The 24,337-nt window shown below is 37.2% G+C and overlaps 1 protein-coding gene across 1 annotated transcript; it reads right to left on the bottom strand.

Moving 5' to 3' along the window:
* Positions 1-23,933, bottom strand: LOC134826250 (ribonuclease H2 subunit A-like). The gene is made up of 6 exons (XM_063838563.1): positions 23,800-23,933; positions 23,272-23,549; positions 21,383-21,529; positions 21,081-21,165; positions 783-884; positions 1-149 (listed from the first exon to the last, which is right to left on the bottom strand). The coding sequence occupies exons 1-6, from the start codon at positions 23,924-23,926 to the stop codon at positions 1-3; spliced, it is 888 nt and encodes a 295-aa protein (XP_063694633.1). The 5' UTR covers positions 23,927-23,933.
* Positions 23,934-24,337: the final 404 nt, after the last annotated feature.

Below are 24,337 nucleotides of genomic sequence, written 5' to 3' on the forward strand. Positions count from 1 at the left end.
TCACACTTCTCGTAAGTCTATGAGCTGCATGGTGGCAGCTTGGTTCTTCCTGTGTCCAAAGTAAAAAGGATCACAGTTAAGAGGACATAGCCACGTTACTTTAGCTCCTGTTTTAGTTAGGAATGTTACTGGGTGAACTCGACACAGTCCTGTGGTGATGAATTGTGTTAATATATACAGTGTATGAACTAAGAACCGAAGAAAGAACTATAACCAAAGAACAGATTGATATTTCAAACAAATATTGATCAATTTAGAGCCCACAAAAATGTGGCCTATCCAGCATGTATCAACAACACCAGTTTCAGACTAAAGTACCTGATGTTTGAAGTATCTGCCGTTAAAGAGTAAGCCGCGTTGGCCAACATTAAACGCCTCCACTGTGTGAACAGATCGACGAGTTTGGTTGGTGGCTGGAGATGGCGGTGGTCGTCGTATCAGCCGTTTCCTTAGAATACCGCTGTTTCCTGACTGGCTTCGTTGACCTTGGATTACTGTCGTCTTCCAGGTAGTAGAGTATCGTGGTCAACTATTTGAGGTGTTTGATTTTAAGTGGCTGTACATAATACTAGATAAACCAAATTTACTTTTTTTGAATAATAAATTGTGCCGAATAATTAAGTAAAGAGTTTCGTCATTATTCTATCACCTACTACCCAAGAGAAACACGAAAACACAAAATTTAACGATTACACAAAAACATCACATTTTCTGAACTGTCTTCTCCTCCCTCATTCTCGTGACCCTGCCATCCTGGAAGAAAAGCCACGGAAACGAAGAACCTGCCGGTCGATGTACCACCAGGAGGGGGCTGGCTGTCCCGGCTTTTCCGTTGGGGACTATCTTAGGACTTGGGAGGATCTTCTGTCCCGGAAGAGCTTTACCTGGAGATGTATTCAGTTTAGAGGAGTGATTCCACAAACGGGACTAAGATGTAATTTACCTACATACTATACAGGGTCCATCACTTCAAAACATGTACGAAAGAAACGAAGCCAAGAAGTCTCCGGAAGGACCATTCTCTTAGGGAGACCGTGTCTGTTGAATCTGTGACAATAATATAACAACCAATGAGAGCTCAATGTTACAGCCTGTGATTAGCTGTTTAAGATGGCTCAGCTATCAGGGCCTGCATTTCGAGTAACTATGCATACAACATTAACGTTTTGACAACTCCCCATTGGCCGTCAGGCTTCAACTGTGAAATTGCGATGCAATGACCATGACAAGCCGTGAGACAAGCAAAGAAAAGTGTCAAGCAGAAGCAAGTGGTCAGAAGACAGAACTATATAAAAACTAACGTATTAACGTGGTGCACATGCACAAGGCAAGATATATAAATTAGTCAGCCACTGCGCAGAGAAAGTTGGGCAACACAGCAGTCTCCGCTATTATTCCAATCAGGAAAATCACTCTAAATTCAGGCACTTTAAACATCATCATATTTACCCCTACAAATTAGCGGGGCCCAGTGGCGTGAGCCTGTAGATCCGCTTACATGGGATGCGATAACGCTGAATTTGTCTGAGATAGAGGGAGTTCTGCTGCGCCTGGCTAAGTTGCGGCTGGTGTCCACGGCTAAGACCGGTGCCAGTATGGGCTCCTCTCGGTGAGCTGAGGGGTCCAGGTTGATAGTTACAGCGTACTGGCCCCAGGGACGAAAGTCAGCAGGCAAAAGCTGCATATCTGTTCAGTATCGGATAGCACGCGTGTGACATAGTCACGATTCAGCCCCTATCAAAATAGTGCAACAGTCGGTTACTTTTGCATAATAATAACAAGATGAAGTAGTATGAATTTTGTGCAGTGTTTTGAGTAAATATAACCAGATGCACAAATATCTGCTCCAATAACGATTATAACCATGGATTAACGAATAAACATGATACATGTTGCTCACCGCCAAAACCGTGCCTTTACTCCCCGCCAACTACGGGACTTTCTCGTTTCGCATAACGAATGCAATGAAGGCTTCTAGGAAGTTATCCCACATCCAAGCAGAAAAGAAATTATGGTTTAAGAAAGAACGATAGAGCACACTTTTGATGGATCTATGATTTTTGAATGATTTAAAAACTCTTTCAAATTCCCAGTAATCATGTACTTAACGTTTGGAGTTGGTGGATACGTCCCGGGAAGAAACGGGAGCGCCATCCTTAGATAGAAATAGTCCCAGTAAAAAACTTAGATTGCACAGAGGCTATATGAACAAAAGATACAAGTGATTTTTGAGTGAATTGTGCGACATGTTGAAATGTTACAACCGTAGACATGGTATGTAGCTGTAATTACTTGTGAATGCTAATGATTGACAATTGAGACCGATTTGGGTGTATATATGTGATATGAAATTAGAAAATTGATATAAATAATTGAACATATACTACCTGATTTTGAGAAATGCAATTATGTTTAAATATCTATTGTATCGTTTATATTTTAATAGTTAGGGTGAAATACAATCTGTTTTATTTCCCAATAATGAACTATATGGAATCACGTAAAGTCGATAATAAACTTCCTCAGCATCTCAAGAAGCATTTCAGCACAGTAAACCGCCCAGCATCGTTTCATCGGGTGCATGTAAAGGGTCAAGTTCTTGAGATTGATCTAGAAGTTATAGTTCAAAGTGTACTGTTATATGTTAGGCCACGTGATCGGCCATGGCAGTATAATACAAGCATGGGCCGCGACCACTGCCGTCATGCAGCAACTCTTTAGTTTTGATGTGAGCTGTAGGACCATCTATGAGGTAAAGCAGGATCCGAATTCGTTTACATAAATCTTGGTTTGTCTTTCACTACAGTATGCACACATTTCTGATATTGCTTCGATAATAGCGAGTTTAACTTCAGTACAGCACGTCTGGATTTCGGATTTTTAGCAGACAAGTCGGGATATGATAAATTTCCGGATGTAGCCGGATGTTCGTTTCCTCGTTTCTCCCGTTACTGAGATATGCCACCAAGGCTCGGATAGCAGTATTAGTTTGCTCAGGTTGAAAGGGGGTGCCGGAGCAGTTGAAACAGCAACAGAGATATGGTATTTGAGAGGATTACTGAGAAATCCCACACACGGGAATCGGGTTTCCGGACTGCGACGTGGTAAAGCTTTGTTGATTAAAACCAATAAAACAACAGAATAATCGCTGGCACTTTCGACTCATGATTCTACTGTATTTTGATTTTATAGTAAGTCCTTTGACACTGTCCCGCCACTTAGACTATTTACTAAATGGAGGGGTTATGGGGTCAAAGGAAAAGTTTAGGAGGTAATTCAAAGATTTTCATTACAGACAGAACCATGAGGGTTTGTGTAGAAGACCATGGTTCTGAGGTGAAACACGTGATTTATCAGGTGTTTCCCAGGGTCAGTATTGGTCCTTTGAATTTATCATTAATATTAAATGGGATGATTTACCTAGATATCGTCCAAGAATAAGAATTAAATTATTTGCAGATGACCTCAATTTGATTGGTTAATCAGCATACCACGAGCATGGTAGCTGAAGAAATTGTAAATCTGGAAGTCCCTGGGTGAAGTAAATATGGCTTTGAAGTATCTCCAGCTAAATGTAAAGTTGTTCATATTAAAAACATAATATCAACCCTAACTTAGAATTATATAGATAAATGGCGTCGAACTTGAAGTATCTGCTCATGAAAAAGAAATTGGGGGTTATTGACACCCAAAAGTTTCCCTGCTTTGGAATGAACAGATAAAAGCATGTATTTCCGGCAAATCGAATGATTTGCTGAGAATTGTAAGGAATTTGATAATTTAGAGAAAAATGTTGTAATGATAGCCCCCCCCATCTATAAAGCTATGATAAGACCTCATCTAGAGAATTGTGTCCAAATGTGGAATCCATAGGCGCTCATGGAAGTTGGGGGACTGTTTTTGGAGCTGGAGAGCGTCCAGAGGGCGGATTACCCTCTGATGATTGAGGGGGGTAACTCTTCCTTCACAGCCGTAGACCTGGAAATCCTTAATTAGACAACGCGGCAGAGCGGTCGAATACGTGGGGACCTTATTGAAGCTTTTAAGGATATTAAGGGCATGACTGATATGGTTCAGACATGTTCAGACCAAGCAGATCAGCGTCTTAATCAGGTTTCATCCAATAGATGTAGTAAGAGTGGTGACAAAGTCAAAATCACAGTGTTCTTTTCTTACCAGAGCGGTTGTTCCTTATTGGAACAAACTCCCTCGGAGGTGAAGAACTGCTTGACAGTTTTGAGGTTTTTAAAATTGATTGAAAGTATTAAAAGAATATGATTCCTAAATTTGTAAATGACTTTCCCATTTTTGGAATGTTTCGAACGAAGTTATTTTAACAAGAAGATGAAGGGTACCAGTTAAATCATTAAATAAGGAAAAAACACAATTGATTATCTGTGTTCCATCCTTATGTACAAAGAAACGTTTGATAAATATCGTTACTCCACTGGGAAGAATGAATAAATTAAATTTATTGTCAATGTTTTTTAATTCATGATTAATATTTTATAAATATTACCTTTAAATTTTGATGGAGAAATAGTGTATTTTTCCATGTAGATGTGATGATACATGTAGCCTTAGTGAAGATGTTATGTCAAAAATTTTTACTTTGACTTTACTTTTACTTTAGTCTTTGACCCATTCCGCCATGGCCATGGGTGGATGGCCTTCCGTCTGTTTCGCTCGCACGGCTATCCTCTTGAAAGACCATAGCAACTCACAAGAAGTACTAATTTGAAAAGATTGTACCAAGACCGAAAATCACTAGATGTAACATTCACCCCAGTTACAGAGTTTCGATAGTAAAGTATCACTTAAACAGTAATCGAAGTGTTTGCATTAAGAACATCAGGTCAATCGCGTGCTGGTTGTTAAGCTCCTCCTCATAAACGACAACGAATGCCATGGTAAAACCTGTACGTGAAGCATGCTCGGCGCGTGTATGTAACTACAACTTTCATTAAAAATCAAGATATAATAAACATATGAATTAATCACATATATATTAATAATCTGAAAACAATTTAGGTATATGCCTTTTACGAATGAAAAAAAGATATTAGTTATTGTTTTTATCATAATATTAAGTGTTTTTATTGGATATTTAACGATTAGTTGAAAATAGCATTAAATAAAATATAAGGTCGCGCATACATTACAAATTATTAAATTACAAAATAAAAATTTTTGAGCACATCTAAATAAATTTAATTAAAAATTACATTTAATTAATATATAGATTAAATTGCATATTATATTGCGTTCTAAATCGCTATAATACACCACCTAAAAGCTTATTTAACCAGGCCTGCAGGAACTTTTAATTTTGAATTTTGCGGTACGCCGTACTAAAAGTACCTAATGTGTTTTATATTATATAATTACTTTGACTAATGACTGATGTCAATTTTTTTGACGGATGATACTCGTCTAAATAATTCATCGAAGTAGCGGCGCGCACGCTTTCTTCTCGATGCAAGTGCTACGAAGTAGCGCGCGCCCGTGCCAGATCATTAAAATATATATAATATATACTAACAACCCGCTGGATCGAAAGCTTTGTTCGAGAAATTTAAAAAATCAGTTATGCTAATGTGTTAATTTCTCTTCATCATACAGCCTCTGGTTATACAGGTAGACATAAGGATTTATTTAAACAATGGCGACAGCGTTAATATTATGCGATTCCCAAAACAACCTTTATACCGCACAAAAATCCAATCACAACAAAGTTATGGATAAAAGTCATATCATGAGCGTAAAAGTGAGCTAGTTTTGGAAGTCAATGACGAAGCAATACAGCAGAACAACGCGCGTAGTTTAAGATGTTCTAGCTTCGCGCGGACGGGTGCAGTTTAAATCGTCGTGCTACGCAACAGCGCAGTAAACATTTGCTAAAATTAACGACATTATTCTAACGGTTTTTTACCTCACTTACATTCCGACGTATTATAAAAAATCTAAAGCCTAAATCAAAATTCTAAGAATGCAATAGCCTATTCCTAGCCTTTGTTTCTACAACCCTGCAAAAATGGCGAGTGTTCAACCTCATTTGCGAGCTGGGTTTGATATCACCAGAGGGACATTTTGAGGTCGATTTTCGGTGTTTTTTCTTCTATGTTCCCGTTGCACGGGAAAATTTAGTCAAGTTTAAAATTATGTAAAGATTTATAAACAATGGTCAAAGTTTGTATCAAAACATTTAAATTGTTAATACATAACTGAACGCGTTTTTATTATTTGCCACGCCGCGCATTTTCAAAACGCTAGCAGAACTCTTTCTGTATAAAAAAGAATCGAGCGCGCTACACCATTTCGTCATAATATTTAACGTTATGACTGTGTTTAGACTTTGCCGTATGAATCGAATCGCTGGTATACAAATAGTACGACAGCAGCAATGTCGACCGAGTGAATTGAAATACGGTGTTATCTGCTGATTATGTTGCTGTTATTTTGACGTATTGAAATCATAGTGCAAAATCGGTGGCAACTCACTCTACGGTCTTTCAAAAGATAATAATAATATAATCTTACTATAAAATAATAATAAAAAATCTAAACTTATATATTATAGTGTCCCACAACAACTTAAAATGCACAGGTTGCCACGAAAACAGTTCAAGATACAATTAAAACCTAAAAGAGCAACCCACATTAAAATTCTACAACCAGATAAGGGTGATTAACTTGATTCACAAAAATAAACAAATTGAGTATGTGGTATGCTTTTACAAGTATAACCACATAGGGAAAACATAGGAATGAAAAATATTCAAGATACATATTATGTGCACGTGTTGAAAGAAAGTTATCAGATACACCGTTAAAAGAGTCCAATGTGTACAATTCTTTAACTCAAATGTAGTTCATTCCATAATTAGGGCCTACAATCTGAAAAGATCATCTCCATATGGTGTGTGCACTCAAGGTTCATCCATTAGATAAGATGATATATAGTTTGCAAATTTATACATTGTACATAAATAATCTGGTCCCATGCCATTTAGACATTTATAAACAAGAAGTAATAATTATGTACTGAAATCTGTAACTGATAGTCCAGCCAATGAAGGTCTTTCAGAGTAATCTCCTAAATGATCATGTTATTAATATAGTCCGAACTATAGCTTTAGCAGCAGCATTTTGAAGACTTTAAGCTGATGGATGAGGTAGTCCCTGATTTCCAAAATATGCTGATTCACCATAGGTGAGCAAACACAAGAAATTTGGGTTATTCCTGGGTTGATTTTTGTAGGCATTATTCAACCATCCACGCTGGTATTGACCTGGCGTCAATTTACTAGTGAATACCCAAAACATTAACCCTGATCACAAGGTTTGAAGGTTTTGTGTAATACCAAGGGTGGTCATCGAGCATAGCCATGGCACGTTGACACCAGATTCCTCTAAAAACCAAGAACAGAGATGGAAGTATATGTGAAGCAAAACTGTCTAACACGAACTAGTGTTACACCCCAAATTCAAGAATTGATAGTATCACATTGTCGTGGAGCCTACCCTAGTTTCTTTGAGTACGTCCTACTAGAAGCATTTAATACCATTAAGACCAGATCCCTCTGATATGAACCTCTTCAGAAATAATCTTTGAGCAACTCTTCTGTGTTCTACTGTGTCAAATGCTTGCAGATAGATCAAGCATCATAAGAACAGTGGAGGATTTGCTATCACATGCCAGGAATAGTCAATTGTTCTTACAACAAGATGGTCTCAGTAGAGTGAGAAACTTTTTATAGCAGATTGTTGAGGAACCTGTGAGATCGTTTTTCCAAGTTCTCATTTAACCTTTTTAGCACACTCTTTTCGATCATTTACCAAGAAAAGAGAGGTGGCAATAGTTCGATAGCTCTTGAAGTCATTAGATCAAGTTTGTGGTCTTTAATGGTTGGGTATTATCTCACCGTATTCAGGCCTCAAATGGTACCCTTGGTTAGGGACTGGTTGACCAGTTCGCATAAGACAGACTAAAGTTGTGTTGATGTTATCTTTGAGAGAATCTGATGTTGGAAGAATCAGATGGTGCAGCACTTGACCCACTTTTCCTTAATGAAGTCAGACAGCTCTTCCTCTGTGCATGGATTTAATCCATGCCATTTTACTGACACTACGGCTCAACTTTAACGCAATTTCCGCAAAAACCAAAGAAGAATGTACACTGAAACTTTTTTTTGAAACTGGGTCAAAATGATTTAATGGCCTCCATATCAGTATGAAAAAATAAAAAAATTGGCCAAGAAATAGGAGTTATAGGCCCAAGAATTTGGTACCCCAAAGGTGGTCCAAAAACGCTAATTTAAATAGGTATGTAATAATTATTTTAGTCCTCTTGAGCTTGTCACCAACTTATATTATGGTATAGTTGTGGTCTAACTATCCTGCTAGTAAATATAAAGTTTAATATTAGTTTTAGTTTGGTGAGGAGGGAAAGGGTAATATTGATAGTACGAATTTGTAGAAAATTGAAAGGTGCTTTGTATTAAAAGATGGATTCAGCAAGTAAGATTCCTACCAAAGATACTCCTCCATACAGAGATCGGAAAAACTATTACGAACAAGAGTAGGACTGCCCAACGCCTTCTTGTGTAGTAAAAAGTTTAAATTAAACAAGCTTTATCTTACAAAATTTGTATCAGTAATGATGTATTTGGTGATTTGACTCAACTCTCGAACTTTAAACGAAAACAACTGTAAACAACTCTCAGTGGCCCATGTTTCTATGGTTGAAATATCATCTAGCGTGATTAAAAATCCGTGTACTCTGACCGCGGTAATGCTCTTCTAAGATTTCAAGAAGGCCTTCGACAGCGGCACCGTGACTCCTCATATAGACCTCCTCCAATGAATGTCCCAGGAGATTGTCGGCTTGAACAAAGAATGTCTGCAGATACATTTGCCGTGTGAAGTTACCGAGGATGGTCGAGTGAAGCATTCTTCATCCAAGCGGAGAGATGCAGGGTAACACTTTGGCCGCCGCTACCTATTACATAATCGAAATTGACACATAAGGAGGGGTGTCCCATGATGGTGGGACTTGTTGTGGTTTACACTACACAACCCTAGAAAAAGCCAGTTAGCTATCTGTCTGGCAGTCAAGGATCACGGATGCGGACTTTTGCTGACGACCTTGCTCTTAATAACAGATAGTGTTGCCCGAAGGCACAAAATTCCACATGGAGTCCTGGAAACTGGCGGCCAACTCAGTTTGGACTCCAACTCAACGAGGGGAAAACTAAGTACATGGGAATCAACATATAGGAATGATATAACCCAACTCTGGTTGCTGGGAGTGGAAGAACATTGATAATATCATGACTTCGTATATTTTGGGTTAGTGAGAATGAAGAGTTCGGAGAGGACTTCGAAGTGGAGGTGAAAGCAAACGGCATGGGAGGCGTGTCCCCAGATGAGCATGTAAGGAAGTCTGAAGATCCGTAAAGATCTCAAGATCCGACTGTTTTCCTGCTACAGTCGAGTCCAACCTATCACACAATTGATTTAAAAAACCAGCGGCACAGGATCTGTTGTTTTACCTACTCAGCCTCTCCCAAACCCCTCTCCTTCTCCTTTCTCAGTTTAATCTTCAATTTTTTCAATAAGATAGCAGATATACTTTCTTTCGAATTCGTAATGCAGTATACATAATTTGTATCGTATGTAAGTATTGTTTAGTGATAGCTAACTAAGGGTATGTTCCTGTAATTTTGATGAAATTTGAGCTCACGCGTCTCGCCCATGGGTTTAGTTGTAAGCTGAGTATGATGTCAAAACGCCTTACTACTTCGTATGGTGAAACATCGACAGTTTTGCCTTAACCTTTCGGGACGAGTGTTTGTGCCCCCACCGGGATCGAAAAATATGATCACCATGAACAATACTTTGACACGTGAACTTATCAACGACTGTAATGATTCCCATTAAAATTTCTTAGTATATTTAGGCTTATTTTATAGTAGATTGACAACACTATCACAGAATAGATGAGCACAATTGGGCTTCTTTGTTCTGCGACCGTGTTTCCACGGTGGGCCGACATGTTTTTGATGTGTATAGCGGCTGGGGGAAAAAACACGCTATAAATATCAAAGAATGTAAATATGTTAATTGACATAAGTGCCACAGTTTATGTGTGTAAAAACAAATTTATGGTCAAACATTATATTTCGTAGAAGGGCAGATAGACCCACCACTAAGCATCTGGATGGATAATTAGCACACAAGGAATAAACTGACCTTTAAACATGACCACCAGCTACACCACGTAACCATGGGGGGGGGGGGGGGGGGGGGGGGGGGGGGGGGGGGGGGGGGGGGGGGGGGGGCTCCAAAAATAAATTATTGGTGCTCTACCATAGAAACATCTGGCCTGATCTATCACATAGATGGTCCCTGGGTTCGTAAAGCCTTACAGTGCAACTGGGGGTCCTTTTACACCACAATAAAACTAGTCCATGCATACTGTCATAAATCTGACCACTATTTAAAAATAAATATCTTTTGCTAGATTTTAAATTTTTAAGTCCATAGAAGCAATCTTCTTCAATTTTCAAATTCAAAATAACATTTTACCCAACTATGATGTGGTGGCATTTTCATACTTAAACTTAAAATTCAACTTTGAAAGTCAATAGATTATTAGTCCACAATGAAATTATAGTTTTAAGACATCCATTTGCATTGTGTTTCCAATATAAGAATTTATGATATGTATTGAATAATAATTGGTAATAAATTTAACTTTGTTTTATTAACTTTTGTTTTATTTCTATATGGCTTCTGAACATGACTGTCAGCCAGACCCTCCGCAAAACGTATTGATGGATGTTATACGAGAAATGATGAGGATGGCAACTGAACATTGACTGGGAAAGAGCGGCAGACCTAACGCCACGGTGAAATGGACACCTCAATCAGAGCATCTGATAGATAGCTGCACGGAGGAAGGAGACTCGCAGGTCATTTCATCCAGACATGGAAGAACTATTGATTCAATAGCATCAACTTCTCTTCTGGAACCCCTTCAAGGACATCGAGTCCGAAGGGGAAGCCCACATCTCACATACATTGACATCCTCGGAAGGAACACGGGGCGTTGGCGACAGCAAAGAGATTAACAAACTCATGGCTTGATAGACAGTATTTGGAAGAAGACAATTTCTTTTCGACGCTGGAAGGGGCCACCCTGTAATTCGAAGTAAGTCGTACACTCACGGATCAAAAATACAGAGATTGCCCGTGTTCAATAAAATAATAATATTACCATTTCGGCTTCTTGGTTATTCCAGCGAAAGGTTCTATCGTTGGAGAAACCTCTCCTTCTGGGATCAAACTTATTTTGAAAAAGAAAAAACAAAAACAACCAGAAGAGAAAACTTATTCTTGCACATGTGTATTACAAAGCAGTCGACGAGCGATGTTGCTCGGTCCACAAACTGACACACACTGGAAAGAATCCCTATCTTGCAGTTTATGTCATTATAAAATCATATTCATTCAGAGCCATCTTGCTACGTTCACATACAACTGACACAAACTGAGAAATAAGGTTTGGGGGGGGGGGGGGCAACAATATTAAAGTACATTAATAAATTAATTATATCACCGGTCTAATTCGGAAATATGACTTCAATTTAAGTTTATGGAAGTTTTCCTTCTATTAGATGATTTTATTTTATTCGTTAAGATTTAAATATGATCTTTAGGTTTCAAGCAGAGTAGCAAGATAAGCATGTTTAGGAATATATATTGTAGTTTCCATCAATTTTGTCCAAAATTGGCTGAGATATGAGCTTGTAAATAGATGACCAGAGTGGGGCATACAGTGTGAAATAAGTAATGGGGAAATTATAGGTTTTAAATGTGAATTGATGGGGTTTTGTTAATAAAGATTATGTGTTAATTTAATAAGTGGGGGGTTGTTTGGGGGATAATATAAAAAGTCCTACTTGAACAATAATTGGGTAAATTTGACTTAAAATATCGGTTAGGAATAGAAGCCATCATTTTTCATTAAAAATGAATGATCTCAATATGTTTAAATATTTTGTCAATGAAGATAATTTTGGAATCGATGTAAGGAATGAAGTTATAATTTTTTTGGGATTATTGTTTGATGTAGCCTAAAAGGATATATTCTAGTTTTTTGTAGGATATTAAAGTATATTAAAGTATATCCCAGGTCAAAATCGGAAAAATCCATACATTTAATATCGTTAATTGGTTTGCCCCCCCCCTATTCTTGCAGTTTGTGGTGGAATTAAAATCAAACAATCGGCAATCCTTGCTTCTCACAAACGGTCACACTCAGGGGAGAAACCTTATTCTTGCAGTTGTGTGATTATAAATCAAATCACTCTGCAATCTTGCTTCTCTCAAACAGACTCAACACTGGTTAGGAAACCACTTCTTGCAGTTTTTGTGATTTTAAATCGAATCGATGGGTATCCTCGCTTCTCACAAACGGAACCACCCACCGGGTGAGAGAAATTCCGGAAGGAAAAATTTGGGCTACGTAATACATTAAATCTTATAGAGCTATGTTAGATAAATTTACTTCGACAGAATATTAATGACCATGTTAATTTTGATATCTACATTTTGTGGATTGATTATAATATTTTATTTAATAATTTGATGATTGAACATTAGTTTTACCAATTATAATCCACTATAGAAACACCAAGTTGAAAGCTTGTGTTCAAGGACATCTTAAAATCAGTTTATGTTTAATTTCTCTTTATCAATCAAGCTCTGTATACTAACTCCTAATGGGAAAAGTAGGTGATTTTTATTTGACAATGACATACAACGTTGAATTTTGAGATAATGATAACTTTTATTGACTTAGTATTAACTAGTCAACCTAATTTAGACAATGTTGTAAAATCTTGCAACTAATGATTTGTTTGAACAAAGGAAGAAAAAAAAAATCCTTATTTAAAATCAGCACAATCAGTTTCACTTCATTATAAATCGCAGATAATTTTCAATAATTTGTCGGAATACCTTCCAAAATCTTGTCTGGTTATCACAAACAAAATTTGACCAATATTGCAAACATAGAGTGTACTCTGGTTTTTGGTTTATATTGTGCTCCAATCAAATTTTGAATATATATTTTATTGGATATTTTTCATGAGAATGAGTCGTTTACAAATATTAAAGAATATAATCTTGATATTTTAATTCATGTTTCGCTTAAGACGTAAGAGACATTGATATGCAAACATTTTTAACAGGAATGAGTCACTTCTAAAAACAGAAAGGTTTAGGGGGATAGCGATATCAAGCAAAGATGAGATGACAGACGACCACCAAGTTAACACTACTCAACCTGGTCATCATCAGGTAGCAATTGTGTAAATGTGATGAAAGACGACGAAGTAACAATCTGAAAGCTGAAGCCGTGCTGTGTATATCATGTCTTGAAGCTAGATCAGAACACCTCCAGCAAGTAGGCGTAAGTTTTAAAAGATGATGGAAGACAGGAATGTTTCCGATGATGTCCCGCCGAAAGATGAACCTTTGGACTATGAAAGCACGCTGAATTCCACCCTAATTCGAGTAAGGTCGTACACCCGGAATCAAAAATACAGAATATTGCCCGTGATTCAATAATAATAATAAATTCCATTTCTGCTTCTTGTTATTCAAGCTGAAGTCTAACTTTGTGAGAACCTCTCTGTCATGGGACAACATAAGTTGAAAAAAAAAACAAAAACACCCAGGAAGAAAACTTATTCTTGCACTTTGTGTGATTACAAAGCAAGTCGATTCGGATCGAATGTGCTCGTCCACAAACTGACACACACAGGAAAGAAACCTAATCGTGCAGTTTGATGTCAAAATAAATCAATCAATCAGGCCATCTTGCTCGTCATCAAACAACTGACAAACACACTGGAGAAAAACCTTATTGTGGGGGGGGGGGGGGGGGGGGGGGGGGGGGGGGGGGGGGGGGGGGGGGGGGGGGGGCAACCATATTAAAAGTAACATTAAAGAACATTAATGTATATCCCCGGGTCAAATCGGAAAAAAATCCTACATTTTAATATACATTTAATATACCTACAAGTAGAATATTTAAATTCTTTCGTTAGATTTACATGATGAACTATAATTTTCACTCAATTCGCAAGAAAAGGCCGTTTAATAGACTATACAAGGAAGTTCCATCCAGATTGGTCAAAAATTGGCTGAGCTATGAGCTTTAAAAAAAATATGCCCATAATTGGGCATACGCTTTTCCCCCCCAAATTCGCTATTTGCCCAAATTCGATAAAAATTTCAATAGTTTCTATTAATGAGACAAACTCTATGTTGAAAGATATAACTCAGTGGATTTGTTGAATATAGTGGATACTATTCTAGAAGTACCACCAAGAACAAAATTGGGAAAATTCACAAAATATCTCGGTGTCCGAATACAAGCCAAAAGGAATTTCATTACCATTGGAAATAACTCCATCAGTTTTTCAATAATTTTTATCAAAGAACTATTAGGAATCGATATAAGATTGCAATACAAGCTAATTTGGGCAACAAATTTGATATAGTCCTCCAAGGGCTATAGCAAAGTAGTAATGTAGGTATATTAAAGTATATTAAAAGTAAATCCCTGGTCAAAATCGTGAAATAAATCCAACATTTATCATATACTTTTAATAAGGTTGCCTGCCCCCCCCCCCCCTTTTCTTGCAGTTTGTGTGATTATAAATCAAATCATCGGCAATCATCTTCTCACAAACGGACACACACCGGGAGAAACCTATCAATGCAGTTTGTGTGATTTATAAATCAAATCACTCTTGCAATCACGCTTCTCTCAAACAGACTCAACACTGGATAGAAAACCTCATACTTTCTTCAGTTTTTGTGATGTTTAAATCGAATCGATCAGGGTAAACACGCTTCTCACAAAACGGACACCCACCAGGGGAAGAATTCCGGAAGAAAAATTTTTCGCTAGTTAATATACATAAATTATTATAGACTTAGTTTATATTTACTTCGACAGAATTTTTATGACCAAGAATCTTGTCGGTCGATCCCAGAAAATATATTTAAATGATAATTGCAAAACGTTAGATTGTTCTCCTCGCGTTTTTTTGGTTAAAGTTGATAGCTACATTTGTGGGCATGATTAATAAAATATTTTATTTCATAATTTGATGATTGATATTAGTTACCAATTATAATACACTAGTAAAACACGCTAGTTGAAAGCTTTGAGTACAAGGACATCTTAAAAAACAGTTATTTTAAATTTCTCTTTATCAACAAGCTCTGTATAACTACTTGCCTATGGAAAGTAGGTGATATTTAATTTGACAATGACAACAACGTTTGTGTATGAATTTTGAGATAAAGAAAACGTTTATTGACTTCGATATTAACTTAGACAACCCATTTAGACAATTTTGTAAAATCTAGCAACAATGAATTTGTTTGAAAAAGGAAAAAACTCCTTATTTAGAATCAGCTCCAGCAGTTTCACTTTCATTTTATACGCTGATAATTTCAATTATTGACGATAACTTCAAAATCTAGTGGTTAGTCACAAACAAATATTTGACCAATAATTGCAAACTTATAGTGACTCTGATTTTTTGGTTTATTGCTCATCAAAGTTTGAATATATAATTTATTTGGTATTTTCAGATTGATCTTACAAATTATAGTAAATAATCTTTGTTATTTGAAATCTGTTCGCTTAAGACGTAAATGAACAATGATATGCAAACGATTTTTATCATGGGAAGTCACTTCTAACAACAGAAAGGTTGAGGAGATTGATATCAAAGAAGAGATGACAGACGACCAACAAGTTAACATCTACTTCAACCTGGTTCATCACAGTATTTTAATCTAGTTTAAACCGCCCAAAATTTTACAAAGTGCTTTTCACCGACCCGAGATAAACGAGAATTCAGTTTGAATTTTCCTTCATATAAAATTGTAGGCTTTTGGAAAAAAAAGGGTTTGGGAGAATGAACACCAAAGAAGCGAATTTTTAAAAAACAATACCCACGGACCCCGGTTGGAAAGTGCTTGAGATTTTTTAGCTAGTGTTGTTGTGCGGAGTATTATTCCCCACTACTATATTAACATTCCTTTTAGTCCTGAAATGTTGTCACCTTCCGGGGACCTAAACTTGTTATTTCCATCGATCGATTGACTCAATCCTGAAAACTATTTTCATTATTTTGTTTATGCTCGCTACAAATTAGGTTATTAATCCCCTCTTTCATCTTTGGGCGTGATTTCTGTATAGATGCTTCTGATAAATTCGGATGAAACACCAGGTCACACAATCTGGCTCATAGACAAAGAAATATTTTGATCACTAGCAGTATACTTCTATTCATGACGTCATAATATCCTCCTAAGACTATTGAGTATTAGTAAATAATTAGTGAATTTAAAATCAACCAATAGAGACAAACTAAGAAGAAACAAACTAGATTCTGACTACATCACATCATATAATAACAAATTTTGTTCTTGACAGCAGTGATAGCCTTGCATTTAATTTTACATGAAATATCAATGATGAAATAAATAAATTGTATATGATAATTTATATGATATAAAAACGTTGCTGTAGCATATTGCGACAAAACTCTAACACAGCATATACTTTTAAAATGATAAAAAATTAAAAAAATTGTACTCAATAGTCAATAATATAATAATAGTAACAACATCATAATTTAAATTTCTGTTGAAGAAGTCAACCCTTGTTCATGATAAAACCGATGTCGAGGAATTTCGGTTTGTTTCTTGACTCTCTTGAAGAACGAATTAATTTAGGGGATATTTTCTTCTCTTCCTCTTCGTTATTCCTGTACAACAACAAAACTTTTACTTCAAAGCAGGAATAATAGTCTGTAGAACGGATATACCACAGGTATATATTATATAACATCTTATTAGTATTGATGTAGTACTTACCAAGAAACAGGTACACTGCGCTTTTCAATTATCTTTTCTGCAGTAGACCAACTGAATCGGACAAATTGAGGAAATCCAAAACTTCATCGACATTATCCATTAACCACTTCTTTGTTTTTGGTCTGTAAAGAGTATATAGTCAATACCAATCAATCTACAGTAAAACCCCGGATTTACCGCAGGCTAAACCCGCGGTAAATCAGGTTTGCAGTAAATCGGGGTTTTGGTTTTTGGGGTACAAAATTGGTCAAAAAAGAGGGATATTTCTGATTGTCTTACGATTGTACTCAGTAACTTAATAGTATCACATGTTAGATAAATTTCAATAACATGCGATTCGATCTCCTTGTCGACTCAGCCGAATGATTGGAAACTTAATTGAGGGTTAAATGAGTAGGGGTACCTGTTAAAAGTTCAAGGATTCACCCTTCAAGAAACTTCCTAGGATACCCCGTCACTCTTCAGTGCATACTGTAATCTGGTACTATTTACTATTATAACTATTATTCTTGATTTCTTTGTAGTACATTGCAAATCGTATCGAAATCTGTAATTATCACTAGCTATCAACATCTGTCATGTTCAGATCGGATCAAGATCACATATTTCCCCCTATCAAGATTCTAAAAAAAAGTGCGATGAGATTGGATTTTGAGACTAAAAAGTGCGATACCCCCCCCCCCCCCCCCCCCCCCCCAGCCTGCAAAATTTCTTGCCCCACATATTACTTTGTATTTAAAAACATTTCCCTTTGTACGCGAAATTGTATGTCGCTCGATGTTTATTTCTCAGAATTATAAGTATGCCGCCGTAATTTGGATCCATACATAACGAAAAATTTACGTGTGTATTTTTATGAAGTATATAATGCTTACATATTGTAAATCTGATAAGCCTCACGTAGCGCCCAGTTTAGGGCGCGGCCGTTAAGCAGCTGATTCCAGGTTCGAGTCTCGTCGACGGTCATTCTTTTGGCAATTATTAATTATTTTACTAAAATTATCATCAGAGCGCCTTGTAATATACTTTATCTGATAAATTATACAGTTCGTACTTCAGCTAGAGAAGACTGGCATTTAGGCCAGAGGGGGGGGGGGGTAAATGGCACTTTTGTAGTTTTTGCATATTTGATAATAGCTAATGGAGACGAACAAAAAGAAAAAAACCGGATCAAAATCTGACCTTGCGCTTCTGAGATATTGCGCGCTCAATTTTGAGGTTTACCTGTAATTACATGTTAAACTGGAACTTTAAACGACTGTAACTTTTTTGACCTTCGATTCCTTAGTTGAGAAAACCGGCCAATCCCTGATCTTGAGATTTGTGGTTCCTTGGACAATTACCTCACATCTGGTGCAGCGATTTTTTTTATTTGACTCTGTCTCAAATTATGAGGTTAACCATGTCAAAAATTCGGAAAATTTAATTGGTTAACCTCATAATTCGAGAAACGAGTCAAATAAAAAAAATCGCTGCACCAGATATCTAGATAGTTGTCCAAGGAACCACTGTACCAAATCTCAATATCAGGGAGTGGCCGGTTTTCTCACTAAGGAATCGAAAGGTCAAAAAATGTGTTTTGAGATAGATGCAATTTAGTGTTGTTCAAAATTTTGATATCACTGGAATGTATCACAGTTCGTTAGTTAGGACTTTTATACACTTAATAACGTTTGGCTTGATCAGACCCCTGGCCGCTCCTAATGTTTAAGCCACTTTCAGTAGTTTAATGGTACTTGTATGTAAAAAATGAGGTTAACCAGACTTCTCACTTCCTGTAAACACTAACTGCATAGAATTTGGGTTGTTAACCTCGCTTTGACCATATAACACTGGGAGTTGGTTTTATCAATATGTTACTATATATGTAGTAAAACATTGTACAGTATAACGATTAAGTTTTTGAGGTTAACATGTAAGTGACTGGTCAGATATTCAAAAAATGAGAGGTTAACCTCATTTTTTGCCCATTTACGGGAAAAATCTTCTACTAAAATTTGGTCAGTTCAGATCACCTTTGTCACGTGATTATAGTTGTAGGCATTGTGATACCAATACATACCTCACTTCGATATTGTGGTACATTACATAAGTAAGAATCGTATGTATATTCCCTACGGTACCAAAAATGTGATGGTTAACCTCATTTTTTTCATTTCTCAGATAAAAGAAAGTCCATCAACACGTCATCTATTTAGAAATTTGTATACCGTAAACTTACGATGAAAATAATAACTCTATCATTTGATCTATTCTCGATATATCTAAAAGAAGAGGTTAACCTCATTTAATCACGTTTGGATATTACTTTTTCTGATAATTATGAACCTAAAATTTAGAGTTTACATTTGCTGACGAAATAACAAAAAATTATGGCGTGTAATACAATATGAACCTCAATTTATTAACCTCAATGTTGTATAGTCAATTTTGTGAAAATCGGTTAACCTCAATTATAAAATAAAGTTAATCAGCTACAAATATGTGAATAGCAGCAATGTTTCTGTCACCAAAAATTAAATCGATTTAGAAAATAATATTTTGGTAGAATTTTTTGACCCCTTACCCCCCCCCCCCCCCCCCCTCTGGCCTTAAGGATTTGTCCGGGGAAGGCCTCGTTCATACTGGAACATATCAAATTATGGTAAACGGAGTTATCTGGTAATATTTGTTTTGTTTATGGCTAGACTTTAGAATGGAATCAATGTGATGAGGATCCAGAGTTAATTACCTGCTAGGATTAATAAGTCAGGTCTACAGTTGAAGAGACCCTTTTTCAAACTTTTAATGAAGAAATATCCACTGTGCCTATGGCAGTGTCAAGTATATTCTGAGAAAGATGGAGTCCACTGTAGCCAGGAATAGTACCTTGAGATTTCGACCATTACCGGACCTCCTTTAATGGTAACCATGATAACTATAGTAACCACTGTGAATCTTGATCTTATAAACTGATTAATATCGACAACAACTAGTATCCTTTCAGACTTAGACAGTACAGAAAAGTAAGCCGTCAGATTAACACAACCAGTAATAATTCAAAACAATCAATACCAAAAGTTCAATGACCATGAAAAGTCGGCTTGATGATAAAGACGAAAAGGCCAGCAAGTTGAGGAATAGTATTATGGGGCCGTTGCATGGGAAAGAAGAATAAACACGCTGAAAAGCGATGAAAATGCAAGCGCGCGACCGAATATGTAGTGCTGAAAGAGGGTGCCGAAATCTCGCAGCCAGACTCGCGATATTGGGGTGAGATTTATACTAAACTCGTCAAAATCTCGCACTAATTGCGCGCGGCAAAGTTGTTATACTTTAACCACGTGATCTCACACCGCACTAAGTTCCGAATTTACAAAGTATAAAGTACATTTTTGTGTCGCTTAAAACTTTTAAATTACATTTTTTCTATTTTCTCACACTTTTTTTGTTAGTTTTTTTCGGTGTTTATTTTAAGATTTTGTGCGATGAGCCTGTCTCGCCATCTCGCATGAATCTTGACCTGGGCATATTTCCCCTGTAGCACAAACTGACCCTTCTCAAACACAGTGGTGCCCTGTCATAGGAGTACTGTCAAGCATCACAGCAGCGAAGGCGTTATACGAGAACATGGTCACGTGATTCAATAGCAGTGTGGAGCACGAGCTTGCGTCTTGCTCATGTATATTCAAGCACTACAGCAAGGGATCACGTATCAAGTCAATCTATCCCTTTAGTCTATACATCAGCTGTACAGCATGAATCGACCTAATTCCACTATATCTACCGGAGAATCTCCTTCCTCTAATCGAAAACGTCTAACCATCAGACAGAAGAGAGAAGTGATCCAAATGTTGAAGAGCGGCAAATCCTCCTCTTCATTTGCCCTACACTTTGGAATCGGCGAGACCACTGTTCGAAACATCATGATCTAGAAGAAAAGGGCAGTACTAGACAGATATGAGATCCTGATCACCTTTGGTTCACGTTCCCCTGCTCGTCTGAACGGAAGTCGTTGAAACGTCACTCTACAGACAACGTCGACCAGGCAAAAAAATTAAACTTTTTAGGAAAAAAAATCAAAATTTTCGAAAAATAATTCGGGTGGAAAGGAAATACCCCATTACCTGACGGATAGCCACATCCAGAATCAGAAATGTCATAACCCTTCTCTGGAAACTGCCACTCTTTCATACACCGATCTCTGCAAACCTTAAGAGAAAGAGACATGTGTAACTACACTGTGTATCATTTATCAATCAATTATCGTCAGATAAACCAGAAACGATGGAATATTTTAATCTGATATGAGAGATTGTATGTTTAGTCACAGTTTTAGGGTAATTTCATTGATTTACATTCTACATTTTAACAATTAGTTAAGATACACATTCACATACATAGTTAAACCGTAATCCTTTTTACCTACCTTAGCAAAAATACTGCTAGCTCCACAAATGGGATATTTGTCGTCAGCCTTTGATGCAACTGTGATATTCAATGTAGGAAAGAGAGCTGACAACTTGGCTTGGTACTTTTCTGCTGGCCCCACTGTGTCCACATAAACATCTTTAACCTGAATTGGAACCAAAATATATAATACTAGTGTAACCCGTGCCTACGGCTGGGACTTCACTATCAGGAGGTGACCGGGATTTTGAGCTATCCCGGTAACCGTCCCGGTCCCGGTCAAATGCTGATTTATTTATTTATGATCCCGGTCCCGGTCCCGGTCAATCACTCAAATTTGCCGGGATTTTGACCGGGATCTTTTACATAATTTCATTCACTGTGATTTTAAGTTTTTCCTTTCATTCATTGTGAATTTCATCTTTAAACATCCTCTGAGCCAAATACAACAATGTTTAAAATTGCTAAACAAGTTTGAGTAATAAATTATGATCATGAATTAACTAGTAATCGACCGGAATTCCCGGTACCGGGAATCCCGGTACTAGGATTGGCAATTTTGAGCTATCCCGGTCCCGGTCCCGGTCCCGGTCAAGTCACATTTTTCATCCCGGTCCCAGTCCCGGTCCCGGTAAATTGATAATCTCTTTGAATCTCAGTCCCGGTCAAGGTCCCGGTCCCGGTCAAGTCACATTTTGTATCCCGGTCCCGGTCCCGGTCAGGCCCTGAAATCATGTCCCGGTCACCTCCTGTTCACTATCGCAGTTGAAATGCAAAAGTATAAACTCGCCTATTATATTCGAAAACACGCATTACATGTTTGTAGTTAAAACGGTGCGAAAGTATGAACTCGCTCATTCCAAACAGACCACAATTTAATTCTGAGTGCCCCTCACATATCTAATAGTAATACTTGATAGGCAATCTTGAGGTCCCCTGCCAAATTACCTAATTATATAGCAAATCTACTACGGCCAGGTAGCGTAGTTGGTTAATCATCGGATTTGTAATCGTGAGATTGCGAGTTCGAACCCACTGCCTGCCTAGTCGTGGGGTGAGTGTCGTCGACATTCAGCTAAAGATCCTGAGTTGGACCTATGCAGCCCCCCGGTCTACTCAGCCGAATATTCGAGAAATCGTGTGTGAGGGTTAAATGAGAAGCTGTCCATTGCAGCGAAGTCTCGGGCGAAGAAAGTATGGTACACACTACCTTAACCGTCACTGGCCTAATTAAATCCTTCGGCTTCCTGTAATTGGCTAGTTACACTTGTGTAACAATGTGGCTGTTGGAATACTCCGAAGTAAAATAAGTGTGAGATAAAAAAATTATATGAGGGGAGAGAGAGAGAGAGAGAGAGAGAGAGAGAGAGAGAGAGAGAGAGAGAGAGAGAGAGAGAGAGAGAGAGAGAGAGAGAGAGAGAGAGAGAGAGAGAGAGAGAGAGAGAGAGAGAGAGAGAGAGAGAGAGAGAGAGAGTGGGAGAGTACATACACACACACTTTAGTATCACATTTGGGTCACAAAATGATCTGAAATTAAACCACTTACCACCGACCGATTAAAAAACCTTTATCATTTGGCTTCATCAGAGTTTTCTCAGCACTATACCGAAAAAATCAGCCCCGTAACTCTTACCATATTGATTTAGTCTTAAGGAAATTACATGCGAACGAACACACATCTTGAGATTATTAGTATAGATAGACTATAGACTTAATGAAGTATTTTGAAACAAATTCTATAGCTATTGAATCAAGGGGATTATAATTTTAAAAGTCTATAAAAGATTTCAATTATTTGGCATGAATCTGATCTCACTGGTATCTAATGTTCTGATACATTTTACATTCAATATAGCTTTCATTAAATATCACCATAATTCTATTTAACATAAGGATCAAAGATCATACCTTGACTCCTTTAGCAATTATATTCCTCAGAAGGGATATGGCTGTATCATGTGATATTGCATTTAAGTTGTAATTCTCCCGTCCAAGCATGGATGTTGACAGGTAATTTGCTGACAAGACTGTAACACAATATCCAACAAAATCTGAATTTTCATGCATCTTCCCAAGAATTTCATCTCGATCAGACTCTTTCAATTGCTTGGAATCCCCTACTCCAAGAGCTTCGATATCAGGAATTCTTGACACAGGGCAGTATGCTATACCATAAACCATAGGACCTGAAGTTGTACAGTAAGATGCATGACGTTATTAACCAGCAATTTTGATGAAAACAATCAAATAAAATGTTATTGCGTGTTTCAGGATGGTTCCTATTTAAAAATCCTGTTCTTTCGATGTAATGGTATGCGGAAAGATAATTCCTTACAAGAAGAAAGTAGTAGATAGTGAAATATTGCTTAAGAAAGCCGAATCTATATTTGATTGATAGAAAAAGAATATAGTTGCCAAAACACCTGAATTACATACCTAGGACAGGGCCACGTCCAGCTTCATCAATTCCCACACAGCATTCCTCTGATTGCGTACAGATTGGAACAGGAGAGTCAACAGTAAGCACAGAGTCTGTAAACTTATCGAGGTTACTTAAATCCATAATCTGATGAAATAAGAGCATAATTTACATGAAATTAATAGATTGTAATCTTTGAATTTGTCACTGTAGTATAAAAAAAGCAAGACTGGAGGATAAATTTACCTGCATAGTTCGTTTGAATGTGGGGATAATTGCTCAGTCACAGTGCTAAACTTTGAACTAAAACGATCCAATTTTATAAGCAACATTTCGGCAGATTCGCAGCTACTTGAGCACAGTGCACACATTTGCGGTCTTCAGTAAGAGAGCTCTTGTATTGTGGAAGTTCCCACATTTGTACAATGAGAATAACATAAGATTCAGTGGTGTTTAGGTGGGCAGCAAAAATTTAAGTGGGGCGGCACATATGTACAATTTGCCACTGATATATATTATAGACTGTTAGCTCGCTTCATAAGCATGTCATCCTCG

This window comes from Bolinopsis microptera, chromosome 1, assembly GCF_026151205.1.
Source record: "Bolinopsis microptera isolate Bmic1 chromosome 1, MBARI_Bmic_1.0, whole genome shotgun sequence".
In the NCBI taxonomy this organism is placed as follows: domain Eukaryota; kingdom Metazoa; phylum Ctenophora; class Tentaculata; order Lobata; family Bolinopsidae; genus Bolinopsis; species Bolinopsis microptera.